General features: G+C 53.5%; 9 protein-coding genes across 9 annotated transcripts; 3 read left to right on the top strand and 6 right to left on the bottom strand.

Annotated features, from left to right (window-relative positions):
* Positions 1-40: 40 nt before the first annotated feature.
* On the top strand, positions 41-1621 carry CLAFUR5_09611 (uncharacterized protein; the record flags this gene model as incomplete). The annotated part of the gene is made up of 1 exon (XM_047908759.1): positions 41-1621. One exon carries the CDS (start codon positions 41-43, stop codon positions 1619-1621), a length of 1581 nt encoding a protein of 526 aa, XP_047766071.1.
* Positions 1622-2198: 577 nt separating this feature from the next.
* Positions 2199-2495, top strand: CLAFUR5_09610 (uncharacterized protein; the record flags this gene model as incomplete). Its single annotated transcript, XM_047908758.1, has 1 exon — positions 2199-2495. One exon carries the CDS (start codon positions 2199-2201, stop codon positions 2493-2495), a length of 297 nt encoding a protein of 98 aa, XP_047766070.1.
* Positions 2496-3047: 552 nt separating this feature from the next.
* CLAFUR5_09609 (uncharacterized protein) lies at positions 3048-4088 on the bottom strand (the record flags this gene model as incomplete). Its single annotated transcript, XM_047908757.1, has 1 exon — positions 3048-4088. One exon carries the CDS (start codon positions 4086-4088, stop codon positions 3048-3050), a length of 1041 nt encoding a protein of 346 aa, XP_047766643.1.
* Positions 4089-5078: 990 nt separating this feature from the next.
* CLAFUR5_09608 (Iron sulfur cluster assembly protein 1, mitochondrial) lies at positions 5079-5696 on the bottom strand (the record flags this gene model as incomplete). The annotated part of the gene is made up of 1 exon (XM_047908756.1): positions 5079-5696. The coding sequence occupies one exon, from the start codon at positions 5694-5696 to the stop codon at positions 5079-5081; it is 618 nt and encodes a 205-aa protein (XP_047766646.1).
* Positions 5697-6067: 371 nt separating this feature from the next.
* Positions 6068-7393, bottom strand: CLAFUR5_09607 (putative 26S proteasome regulatory subunit rpn6; the record flags this gene model as incomplete). The annotated part of the gene is made up of 2 exons (XM_047908755.1): positions 6068-7074; positions 7129-7393. The coding sequence occupies 2 exons, from the start codon at positions 7391-7393 to the stop codon at positions 6068-6070; spliced, it is 1272 nt and encodes a 423-aa protein (XP_047765956.1).
* A 261-nt stretch (positions 7394-7654) lies between these two features.
* Positions 7655-9055, top strand: CLAFUR5_09606 (uncharacterized protein; the record flags this gene model as incomplete). The annotated part of the gene is made up of 2 exons (XM_047908754.1): positions 7655-7657; positions 7712-9055. 2 exons carry the CDS (start codon positions 7655-7657, stop codon positions 9053-9055), a joined length of 1347 nt encoding a protein of 448 aa, XP_047765957.1.
* A 216-nt stretch (positions 9056-9271) lies between these two features.
* On the bottom strand, positions 9272-10126 carry CLAFUR5_09605 (uncharacterized protein; the record flags this gene model as incomplete). Its single annotated transcript, XM_047908753.1, has 1 exon — positions 9272-10126. One exon carries the CDS (start codon positions 10124-10126, stop codon positions 9272-9274), a length of 855 nt encoding a protein of 284 aa, XP_047765958.1.
* Positions 10127-10564: 438 nt separating this feature from the next.
* On the bottom strand, positions 10565-11079 carry CLAFUR5_09604 (uncharacterized protein; the record flags this gene model as incomplete). The annotated part of the gene is made up of 2 exons (XM_047908752.1): positions 10565-10608; positions 10659-11079. The coding sequence occupies 2 exons, from the start codon at positions 11077-11079 to the stop codon at positions 10565-10567; spliced, it is 465 nt and encodes a 154-aa protein (XP_047765959.1).
* A 339-nt stretch (positions 11080-11418) lies between these two features.
* CLAFUR5_09603 (uncharacterized protein) lies at positions 11419-12315 on the bottom strand (the record flags this gene model as incomplete). Its single annotated transcript, XM_047908751.1, has 1 exon — positions 11419-12315. One exon carries the CDS (start codon positions 12313-12315, stop codon positions 11419-11421), a length of 897 nt encoding a protein of 298 aa, XP_047765960.1.
* Between the last annotated feature and the right edge of the window lie 51 nt (positions 12316-12366).

The raw sequence follows: 12366 nt of genomic DNA, 5'->3' as shown, positions 1-12366 counted from the left end.
CCGAATCATCACCACACAACTCTTCAGCATTACAGACAGCATGGCTACAAATGGAGTGACAAACGGCTTGAAGCGCTCCAACAGCATCGCCCAATCCGAGACATCACAAACAGCACAAGACTACATCGCATCCCAGCTCTCTCTCGAGGCAGACGCCCGCGAAGCACTTCCCTACCAGTTCGACACCTGCACGAAACCTCTAGGACCTCTGCGACAATCAGTATATGCTTGCCTGACATGTACGCCACCGCCTGCATCGCCTCATCAACAGTTTACTCCAGCCGGAGTGTGCTATAGTTGTAGCATCAGCTGTCATACCGAGCACAACCTGGTCGAGCTGTTCGCGAAACGAGACTTCGAGTGCGACTGCGGGACTAGAAAGTTCGCCAACTCAGGTACACCATGTAGCTTGCGCACCAATGCCGCCACAGCCGCAAAGGGTGGCGTGACTGGAGAGACAGCGAGAGCAGGAAACAAGTACAATCAGAACTTTGAGGGCAAGTTCTGTGGCTGTGGAGAGGAGTATGACCCGGAGAAGGAGAAGGGCACCATGTTCCAGTGTATCGGACTCGGGCATGTTGAAGATGGTGGGTGTGGCGAGGACTGGTGGCATCCAGAGTGCTTGATGGGTCTGCCAAGGAGAAAGATCGAGGAGAATCAAGAAGTGAAGACAGGCAGCAATGGAGGCTTAGAGACAGTAAAGGAAGAGACAGAAGATGGTGCAGAGCCAGCGACGAATGGAGAAGGTGCAAATGGCGCAGAAGCTCTCACAACGAACGGCGCACACCACCAACACAGTCAGGAAGAGGAAGTGCCGCCTGGCTTTCCTGCAGAGGAGGACTTCGACCACTTGATATGCTACAAATGTGCGAATGCGTTCCCCTGGATCAAGCAATACGCGGGAACGGCTGGGTTCTTGCCTGCAGTGCCTGCCGATGGATCCGCACCAGATGTGAAGCCACTGACCGCGGTACCTACGACTACACCCGCAGTATCAGAAGACAGCAAAAAGCGGAAAGCGGAAGATGAGACTGAGGAGTTCATCGTTAAGAAAGTCAAATCAGATCCCGAGTCTGCTCTTACCTCAACGCCAGCAGAATACGCACGTCGAACGCTTGAGACGCCAGTCCTACCGTCCTCGAAATTCAAGCACGAGACTCTACCACCAATGCGCGAAGGCTCAGTGACGCTCTTCGCGCGAGAAGACTTCCGCGAATACCTATGTCGCTGCCCTGACTGCTTCCCACGTCTAGCGAAACATCCACAACTACTCGAAGAAGAAGAGACATACGAGCCGCCAGTATCAGAATCCGATCAGAACGAAGGTGTTGGCGCCCGAAGTGTCGGATCTGGCTCTCTTTACGAACGCGGAGAAGCAGCTCTCTCGCAAGTTGACCGTGTCCGCGCTATTGAGGGCATCACAGCGTACAACAATGTGAAGGACAAAGTCAAAGCTTTCCTCGCTCCGTTCGCCGAGAGTGGTCAGGCGGTCAGCGCGGAGGATGTGAAGGCATACTTCGCCAAGCTTCGTGGCGATGATCAAGCCATGAAGGAGGCAGCTGCGGGCGCCGAAGGAGCCGCTGTCCAAGGCGATGGGAGGAAGGAGCAAGATGGTTATTGAGTATGATGAAATGACTGTACTAATAGACATGGGGTTCAACAGGCCTGGTTATCATGGACAATTTCGAAACGAGGAAGCCACAATGTACTATACCGGTGCAAGCATTCTATCTAGAACGACTGCACCATCCAGGACGAACACCTTTGCACTGAGTGGCCGACTCCAATGAGTCTCCAGCCTCGCTATAATTCAATGCAATGGTCATCCGCCATGCCCACAGCTAATTCCTCTGATATTAGGTCTTTGCATCTCCTTGCAACAAAGCGCCCCCCGGTCCTCTTCCATGCGCACAACCTCAAGTCCACTTCCACTCTCCTCCAGCCTGCCTCTCCATCGACCTCTTGTGAATCTGCAACAGCGGCTCGAGATTCTTCCATCCCACCTTTCCCCTCATCTCATTTGCGACCTGGAAAGCATCCGAAGCAGCATAATGTATCTTCGGAAGGTCGTCGGCCTTCAAGGCCGCGATTCCAACCCCACTATACTCAAACAAGTCCCTCAGCCAGGCCAGAAGGTTGATCCATGACGAAGCCGAATCGTCTAATAGCACGGAGATCTGTAGTCGGGAGATAGAGACATGATCGAGTTGCTTGTAGAAGGCCGTGAGGAGTTTATGGTTGAAGTCTCCGACGGCGACATGGAAGTGGTTCTCGACATGTCAAATGGCGCGCGCTTCGGACCGGATCTGGTGGCAAGTCTGCAGGAGGGGTGGCTCGGCGAGGGTTCTTGGTGTGATTTTGATGCTGTCAGAGACGAGTACATTGCGGTAGATTTTATTGCGAAGCTCGGCTGGCAGCTCGAGGAGCCTGAACAGTCTACATCGAGGCGCATCTTGGGAGTCGGAAGTGTTGGTGGTCGACATCGTAAGGTGTAGACTCGACGCTGTGTTTGGTGTCGATGAGAGTGCAATGCGGTGACGCTGTCATTGTGATTGCGCAGTCCAAGGCTGTTGTGTAATGATGGAGTCGAGATGACAAGCGGAGTTGTCTTTGGAAGTGTGCAATGCGACTGCCCTCCTAGTAAGATGCCGTTTCCTGAAAGGCTCGTGCTCAGGTCGCGCTAATAAGGATCATCGGCACGCTTGCATTCACTGCATGAGCTCTTAACTTCACTGCACCTTCTCATCTCGCACGCTGCGACATCAACGACCACAAACTCAGACATAACACAATGTTGACCGCCGCAGGCGCCGTGTTCTCGACATACGAGCTCATGGAGGAAATGCTCTTGCACCTTCCACTTCCCGACCTCTTCATCCTTCAGCGAGTCTCCAGCACTTGGCAATGTGTCGCGAAGAGATCAGAAGCGATCCGCAGGAAGATGTTCCTGCTACCTCGAAGCACTCCATTGAGACCTTCTGAAGGCCAACAACACATCGACCCCGCTGTGTGCTTGCAACTCAATCCTGCATTCGCCACGAAGGACCTCAGGACGCAATGATTGAGTTAGTCACGATGCAGACACTGGCTGTTCCTGGTTGATTGGTTCCATTCAACACTGGCCGCGCATACCCATGAGCTCCGATGACATAGCAGGTAAAGCCCGGCTCATTCTGACCAGCGTGTGCGAAGAATGTGCCGTCGCTGCCACAGCCATAAGCCATGTTGAGACCTGACGTGCTGGGCGATACTGGAGCTAGCATTGCGTCTGCTGTGGCGCGGGAGAGGAAGCCGGAGTCCGAATGCAGTGAGATTTGAATTGCAGCTACTGCTTTCAGCAGGTCTGAGGGTGTTGTCCAGAGTCCTGCTGCAGCCAGTTCAGTGAACTCATGGTAGCCTCGTCCTCTGTTGGTTCCTTGGACGTAGCCTGTCACATGTGCTTTTGCGAAGTTGCTCTCGTCGGTAGGCAAATCACCGAAGCGGCTCCGGTTCATCTTTAAAGGACCGAGAACCATCTCTTGCATGATTTCCGGGAAGGGTTTCGCCATAATCTGCCCCAGAAGTATCTGAAGGATCACAAAACCGCCGCCGGAGTACGTACACTGGCTGCCTGGAAAGTTCAAGAATCTCAAGCGAGGACTCTTTGCTGGAGGCTGTCCAGCTGAAAGCTCCGTGTAACCAGGTAAGGGTGTATCGCCAGTATAGCCAGCAAAGCCATGTTGAGAAAGCCCAGAGCGGTGGCTTACGAGGAGTCCGACAGTGACATACTGCATGAGATGTCTTGTCTTGTCGTCCAGCATGGAATCCAAAAGTGATTCTGGGACATGGTCAACGACTTTGGTATCATAAGTCAAATGCCCCAAGTCGATAAGTTTGGCTTCTGCTAATGCCGTGATAGCCTTGAATATGCTGCATGCTTGGTACACAGTATTGGCATCGTAGTGCCTCTTGTCCTGGGCTATGATATGTGTCTGGATCGGTCCGGTGGGGTCATCGAGCATGGCCATCGAGGCGGAAGGCACACCATCATCAGCTGTTCTCTCAGCGGAGAACATGAAGGTCTCCAGATCTTTGAGCACCCCCATCATGTGCGGTGAACGGTATGGACAGTGTTAGTAGTGACATTGGGAACAGAAGTCAACACGCATGCAGCAACGACTCCACTTGGTGGTGCGACACTAGCTGCAGGCAACAGGCACAGAGATTGAGGTACTTACTCAGCGGTGCTGGTGGCATGCCAGCACATTCATGTAATGGCCAGCATAAGGCACACCGCCTTGCATCAGGTACGCGTGTGATTCTCCAGGTCCTTCAGGACAGTGCAATTCCTGTGTCTGAGGTAGCGGCTGCGCTGTCGCTTCGTTGTAGGTTGGTAATGTCGACATGTTGAGCGATGCGATCGATGAATAGTTGTGGTAGTTGGGCGACAAAGTTATGGTTCTGGTCTCGGTAATTCATACTGATAATTGGAAGATTTGTTCATGTCCAAATTCCAAAGTATTGTCCTCAGAGTCAAGCTTGATAGCTACTAAAGTAAGCAATTGCTTCCAATCATGCTTACCCGCCCAGGCACAGGCCGATATGTTTCTCCTATGAGCTTGATCATGGCCAACGCTGATGACCAGTTCTTGTGAAGGGACATACATACCTTCGATGAGAAATTCGCGCCTTTTTTGGCCGTCGATCTACCTGCTTGTCATTAGGACAGAGTCCAACAGCGGCTCCGACAATGCTATGCAGAGCAATGCGCTGGTGTGCACATGATGAGAGGAGTGACAAATGACTCTCCACGAAAGTCAGAGGACGGTATCGAACACCGGGTCGATTTGATGTCAGCGAGTGAATTCTTCATCGCTACGTAAATACGTAGCTAGGTCATGCACCTTGCCTCTCCTTCAGAAGGCACATAGAGTCTGGTACTCCCTATCCCAGTAGTATCACACATCTTTTGTTATTCTTCCCACCGACCCACGCCACATATGTGCAAAGAAAAAGAGAAAAAGGGACCCGCTAAAACATCATCAAAGACAACCTGTCCTACAGTCTGGTCATAGCAACTTCCCATCTGTCCGCCTCGCTTATAGCGAAGGCTGGACATTGTCGTTGCTGCCAATCTTCTCAATCTCAATCTTCGGCATCGCCGCTCCAGTACCTCCCAAATCCGTCGCCCGCGCCTTAGGGTTCTTCGTGTAGTAGTTGCTTATCGCACTCTTGATCGCATCCTCTGCCAACATCGAACAATGCAGCTTAACCGGCGGCAAGCAAAGTTCCTTCGCAATCTCCGTATTCCTGATCCTGCCCGCCTCCTCGAGCGTCATGCCCCTCACCAGCTCTGTCAAGTAACTCGAACTTGCGATAGCAGATCCGCATCCGAAAGTCTTGAACTTCACTTCGTCGATCATGTCCTCTCCGTCTGCGTTCTTGCCGACTTTGATTTGCAATTTCATGACATCTCCACATGCGGGCGCGCCAACGAGACCTGTGCCGACGTCGACATCGTCCTTCTTCATGGAGCCGACATTGCGGGGGTTGTTGTAGTGGTCCAGAACTTTTTCATGGTAGGAGCGTCGTACGGGTGTGGAGAGTGTTGCTTTTGTGATGGTTGAGGCGAATTGTGGACGGGCGGAGGAGGTAGCTGCGTGACGGACAGCAGCGCTGGCTTGTGCCGGAGCGGTGGCGAGGACGCGCTTGAACATTGCGGAGTGTCTTTCTCGGGTGCGCAGGAGTGTTTTTGGTGATGAATTGGATGTGTGTCGATGGTGTAGAGATCTTCGTGGTGGGTGTGTAATGTCAAAAGATTGATAGGGACGTATGATGCGCTTGTGAGGGTCGACAAAGCTAACAGAATCTCCGATGACGCTCGGACGGGCTCGGTCTGAGTCACGTGAGTGCCAAAAGCGGAAGTAAGCAGCGAGTATTGAAGACGTTGATTGGTCTTCGTGCGAGCGTATCTGCTTGCTTCGTTTGGCCGCTCTATCCGTGTCGTTGAGTGCTTTTACTACTATGCACGACAGCAAGCAATGCTAGGTATCATACAATGCGTCGTCGCAATGTTCCCACGTACCATCTACTCAAGCAGTGTCGCTTGGTTGGTGTAGAGCACATCCACCACGCTGCCCAGCTTCTCAATCGTGTCGAGGGCGGCATCATAACCCTTGTCCCGCTCGCTCTCCTCGAAGATCTCGAGCACACCTTTGCCTTGGTCGAGCACGCCAACGATGACATGATCCAGGATCATCTGGCCAAGCTTGCGCTCGACTTGTGCCTGGTCAAGTCCAACCATCTTGGCGACGTGGCTGATCTCGACGCGTGAGAATGGCTCAATGACCTTGATCAAGTTCTGCTCCAACATGCTGTCGTACAGACGGCGGAGATGCGATGCGATGAAACGATCGCTGCCGAGCTCGTACCGGTATGCGTGTAATGCCTGCTCGTACTCTTCCAGACTGCGGTTGTTGTGTGCTCGTGCAACGGCCTTCATGGCGTCGAGTCCCTTTCCTGCGTATCGAATAGCGTGCTTCGAGGTCATGAGCGCATCAACATCGTCCTTGAGGTTGAGCATGATCTTACACAACAGCATGTACTGTAATGCTGCGGTAGCCTTGACGGGGTCATCCTGCGAGTGGTAGCCCTCCATTGCTTCGATGAAGTACGAGAAGGAAGTGTTGAAATCACCATCTTCGGCGTGCAGCTGTCCGGACTGCATATCAAGACCGGCTTGGAGGAGCGGTGGTGTGTAGACTGATGCAGCGCTTGTCCTTGCACTTGTCAAAGCTGCTCTTCCTTTAGGGATGTTGCCCAATGCATGGTAGACCTTGCTCTCCAGCAGTTGTACCTCGACCAACACCAGCTTGTCATCCAAGCGCTTCAGCTCTTTCAGCAAGCGGTTGATGAGTGTGAGAGCATCGTAGTAGTCCTGCTTCTGCATGTGGAGATTGACCAGACGGACTTCCAAGCTCTGGCGTAAGAAGCCCTGTCTCTGAGATACAGCCCAGTCGATGCATGACTTTGTGACGGTTATCTGGGTGTCGACGGTGTTCGGGATCGCGGCGAGGTAGTCAAGGAGCTGGCGCACTATCACAAGATCAGCATCTGAACGTCTGTGCTGCACAATCCATCACAACATACCTAGCTTTGCAATCTTCGCTCTTGCGAATCCCGACAGCGAGTCCCGTGTTTGTTGGATGAGGTTGGCCAGGTCTTCTGTCCGCTTTCCATCACGATATAGCTCGCCCAGACCTGTGAGGGCATTCTCGAAGTCGCACACAGCTCGCTCATTCGTTCCTGGTGGTTTCGACAAGATGTCCTTGTAGATCTGCTCTGCCTTTTGTGGTTGGTCCTTGGACAGCTTCTTCGCCTCTTCTACCCGCTTCGCATTCTCCTCCACCGCCATCTTGGATGTTCTGGTCTGATGTAGTAGTCCGGTATTCGATGTGGTATGCGGCTCTCGATCAAGTACTGTAATGGTCGACTGTGATGGATGTTGTGTCGTTTGTTCCGGCGATGATGGGAGTTGTGAAGCTGCAGCTGGAGGCTCCGAAGCAAACACGCCAGTGATCGGCCAACAAGGTTGCACAAGCGCCGGACTCAGTTCCGCTGCTATCACCAAATCTTTCTTGCGCTCTCGAACTTCTTCCAAGACGATGGATCGATCATGGTATGTAAATACTGTAGCATGAGGCTATATCACCGCATACTGACTATCGAACAGAAAATCAAAGCTCTCACCCGCTCATCGAGCTCCATTCAGACTCCCGGCAGCGATGTCGCCCGTCAACCTCGCAACCTCGATCCTGCTCTGCACCCATTCGAGAGGGCGAGAGAATATACTCGTGCCCTCAATGCGACCAAGATGGAGCGCATGTTCGCTGCGCCCTTTGTTGCCCAGCTAGGGAAGGGTCACGTGGACGGGGTGTACAGGCTGGCCAAGGACCCGAATGCTCTGGACAATCTGGCGAGTGGAAGTGGTGATGGAGTGCTGAAAGTGTGGGATGTGCCGAGTCGGGAAGAGGTGTGGCAGACGCAAGCGCATGAGAATCTGGTCAAGGGCATGTGCTGGACACGGGGGAGGAAGTTGTTGAGTTGTGGTGCAGACAGGACAGTCAAGCTCTACGATCCATACAACACGACGAAGGGCAGCAAGCCGACTGCGACTTGGCTAGGATCGAGCGCCTTCACAGCCTTGACGATGCACCGACACGAGCCCGCCTTCGCCGCAGCAGCATCCTCCGCGATCCAGTTATACGACCTCGAGCGGCCCTCGACGACACCCACCCAGACTCTTGCCTGGCCTACTGCGATCGACACGATCAATGCCTTATCCTTCAACCAGTCTGAGACTTCCCTTCTGGCATCTTGCGCATCGGATCGATCACTGGTGCTCTACGACTTACGAACATCCTCCCCACTTCATCGATCAGTCCTTACCATGTCCAGCAACGCCATAGCATGGAATCCAATCGAGCCTTTCAACCTCGCCTTAGCCAACGAGGATCACAACATCTATCTGTTCGACACCCGGAACCTAACAAGAGCTTTGAACGTCCTCAAAGACCACGTCTCGGCTGTCATGGACGTCTCCTTCTCGCCAACTGGCCAAGAGCTCGTCTCCGCTTCCTACGACCGCACACTCCGTCTCTGGACACCGCAGAAGTCCGGCCACAGCAGGGACATCTACCACACTAAGCGCATGCAGCGAGTCTTCTCAACCACTTTCACAGGTGACTCGACCTACGTCCTTTCTGGTTCCGACGATGGCAACATTCGACTATGGAGAGCACACGCAAGCGAGCGAAGCGGTGTGAAGAGTGCGAGAGAACGACAGAAGCTAGAATACGACGAGGCGCTGAAGGAGAGGTGGAAGCACATGCCAGAGATCAGGAGGATTGCCAGACACAGGCACGTGCCAAAGGTGGTGAAGAAGGCGGGCGAGATTAAGGGCGAGGAGCTGAAGAGTATTAAGAGAAGAGAAGAGAACGAGAGGAAGCATACCAGGAAGGGACAGAAGGCAAGACGGAGTGAGAGGGAGAAGATGGTGCTTGCTACCGAAAAGTAAGCGTGTTTACGATAATGGCTACATTGCACGGCGTTCTGGGTTGAGCATTTGCATGGCGTTACTAGGTCGAAAACGATGATACCATGGGTCTGGCAGCTATCGCTGTTCTATCGCTTGAGTGGACACTGTCCGGCCAAGTCAAGATCTCAATGCTTCCTCCGTGCTGTGGAGCTACCTCAATCGTCCTTCACTTCAGACACAACCATCCAGCTTGCGTCACGCCGACACAAACAGCTGCAAGCACCCACAACATCCGTTGCCGTCCTCGTCCATCTTGCCAGTGCATGCCTTCATCCTCAGACCCAACATCTTATCGCCATCGAACATGGTAGAGTCGAAGCTCCCAGAGAAGTCTTTCACAGTCCACCTATCCTCCGAAACCACCTGCGCCCCTTGCTGCCGCAGTGTGATGATTAGATCGACCACATCGCCGTAGGTGAGACCCGCAGGGTTGTAGACTGTGGCATATACCCTCTCCGCCGTGATGGAGTACCGGGATACCCCCTGGTAGCACTTCACATCCAGAGCTGTTATAGGAGGCTGGGTGAGGAGCATCTTGCGCCATGATCCCAGCGCTTGACATGGGTGAAGCAATGTGTAGTCGATGGTTCTGGAGGGGATCGTGACTTGAATGAGGTCATTGCGATCGCAGCGCTCGATCATTGTGGCGTAGAGGTTGCTTCTAGAGTAATATTTGCCCGTGGGACAGGATCTGTTGTGGATACCCACGTGAGAGACGCCTGTGCGGTCTCCTGTATAGACTTCCACAACAGCTGTGGGATTGAACTTCAGGTGGAGGTTTCGGGAGCTGTTGCAGGTATCGCGGAAGGGAACGCCATTGGCTTGCAGGAACATTTTCTTGCGGAGTTGAATTGAGTCCGCAAGAAGGTCCTGCCAGGCGTGCGAGAGTCGCTGGATTTGGAAGAGCTTTCGAAGTGGTAGGTGGGCGATGATCTTTTCGAGAAGCTCGTAGGTCCCGAAGACTGCTACGGATGCTGGCACAGAGGCGTTCTCATCGCTGGACTTGGGGATTGACGGTCGCGCAGTCTTGCGCTTGTTGTAGTTGCGCATGTTGGATGGTCGAGGGGAGGCGGCAGCGGTTGTGCGGCGTGTGCAAGGTCTTCTGTTGTGCTGGAGCTCAGTTGCAGGACAAGTGAGGCCAACTGCTCCTAGCAGGGATCAGCGGCTCACATGCTAGCTTTGTGGCTTGAGCCGATTTCTTCCAATGCAAGCTTCTGGTGTTCAACAGCTGCCTGGGTCCTCGGTCGAGAAAGGTTTTACGATGGTAGAAGCGACCGCAGACAATCACAATGTCCTTCGTCGTCTTTCTGGGCGCTGCAATTTTCAATGCACATCTGTGTCTCGGCTCCATCGTCCCAAGCAAGTCGCAAGGAAAAGAGAAGATAGCATCCACGGCTTCCACACGATCGAAGTCGCTGGCCGATCTGGATCTGGGTCTCGTGTAGGTCTCCAAAGCTGAGGCCCGTGTGATTCCAGATAGAGCCTAGGTTACCACTGGACGGGTTCCAGATGCATAGGATAGTGACCGGTGGCTGTGTAAGAAGCATGTCACGCCACGAGGCTCGAAGCGTGTGCGCGTTACCAGGAATGCACACTCCTTCCATGTCTATCCACCAACCTCCTCGTCCGTACGAGCGGCTTACACTACTTTCGGCCAGCCCAGTGCCGCCGTGATAGTAATGTTTGCCCTTCTTGCAGTTGACCCAGACGTTAGTAGCTGGGTTCAGCTTCAGGTCGACATTGTATTCGGCACTTTCCAACGCAGTGCCTGCCGCAGAAGGTCGTAGAGCTGGACCATTAGCCAGGAGGAACATCCGTTCTCCTAGTGGTGTGGATCGCGATGTGACATCTTTCCAGTTGGGTGCCACTCGTTGAATGGTGAAGAGCTTTCGAAGTGGTAGCTGCAGCAGAGTCTGCTCGAGGAGTTCGTATGTGCCGAAAACTGCGGTAGCAGCAGATGTTCCTGTTGTCGCGGTCGTAGTGTGGTGGTTTGTGTCCGCCATTATTGTTGGTGTGGTGGTTGTGTTTCGGTCTCGATGTGTGGTGTAACAGAAGACGAAGTGGAAAGAAACTTGATGGAAGGAAGGACCAAGCGCGCTTGAGCAGGGATCATGACAGGGAAGTGTGATCACATGCACAGTGACATTCAAGTGCGCGGAAGGCGCGGTGTCATGCTGTGTGCTCTGATACGCGCTGTTTAAACCAGATCACATGCTATGACTCTCGGTTCTGCCTCGCTACACAATCTCTCGAGGCTGTTACACCATGCCGCCCTGCCACGTTGAACCTGAGCCTGATCCTGATTCAATCGGCAAGCGTCTCAACTCTCATCCGGCACCGCCTCATGGCTCCAGAAGCATGCGCAAGCACTTGCACAGTTCTCCTCGATCAGGGGTTCTCGAGCACTCCTCAAAAACTGATGAGACATGAGCATGGCCATCGCTCTTCTGCACCTCCTCCCCAAACACCAAAGTAAACCTGTCGGTCTCCATCGACGCCATCGGAAACCTCTTCTCCTGCCTCTTAAATGTCTCCGGCACATCCTCCAAATCCGCAAAGGTGAGCCCACGCGGATTCCAGATCGTCGCCACCGCATCTTCGCTGGCCACATGGTCCCATACGAGGTCATCACCCCAAGTTCCTACGCTCATCGCTGTAGCCGGAGGCTGCATGAGCAACATCTTCCGCCACGAAGGCTGAACGTCTCCGTAGCATGGCGTTGTGCCGATGCTACTCATAGGAATGCTCAAGGTGTCGCCCTTACGCATGAACTCGGCCTCGACCCGCATCTTCGCAAACGTTCCAAAGCCACCGTCGTGGAAATCGTAGTCTGAGTCGCGGAAGTGGTAGACCCTGACGTCTGTGCGTGGGTTGAAGAGTGGACGGCCGATGTACGAGAGGAAGCCTTGAACGTCTTGAGGTTGATGAGGGCCGCTCGCGGCCTGTAAGAACATCTTACGCCGGATGGGGATGCTTCTGGCCATGAGACCGTGCCATTGGCGCGACACGCGTTGTATGGTGAAGAGCTTTTTGAGAGGAAGATGAGCGAGAATTCGTTCGAGAAGCTCGTACGTGTTGAGGACTTGCTCATGGGCTGAAGTAGTCGAGTCTTGGGTCAGGTCGTTCTTTGAGGAGGCGAGGGTGGTGGGGGTGCAGGTGTCGCACAAAGACGGTGATGTCAGGGTGCCCTCGAGCATGGGATCCATGTTCGCTGGTATTGGAGTAGTCTGAGGTGTCATGACGATTGAGGAAGATGGCACGGCCTTAAAGAAAAATGCTGTCATAAGAGA

Source organism: Fulvia fulva, chromosome 9, assembly GCF_020509005.1.
Source record: "Fulvia fulva chromosome 9, complete sequence".
NCBI lineage: Eukaryota > Fungi > Ascomycota > Dothideomycetes > Mycosphaerellales > Mycosphaerellaceae > Fulvia > Fulvia fulva.
The sequence above is the reverse complement of the archived record's forward strand: the minus strand, read 5'-3'. Positions and strand labels throughout refer to the sequence as shown.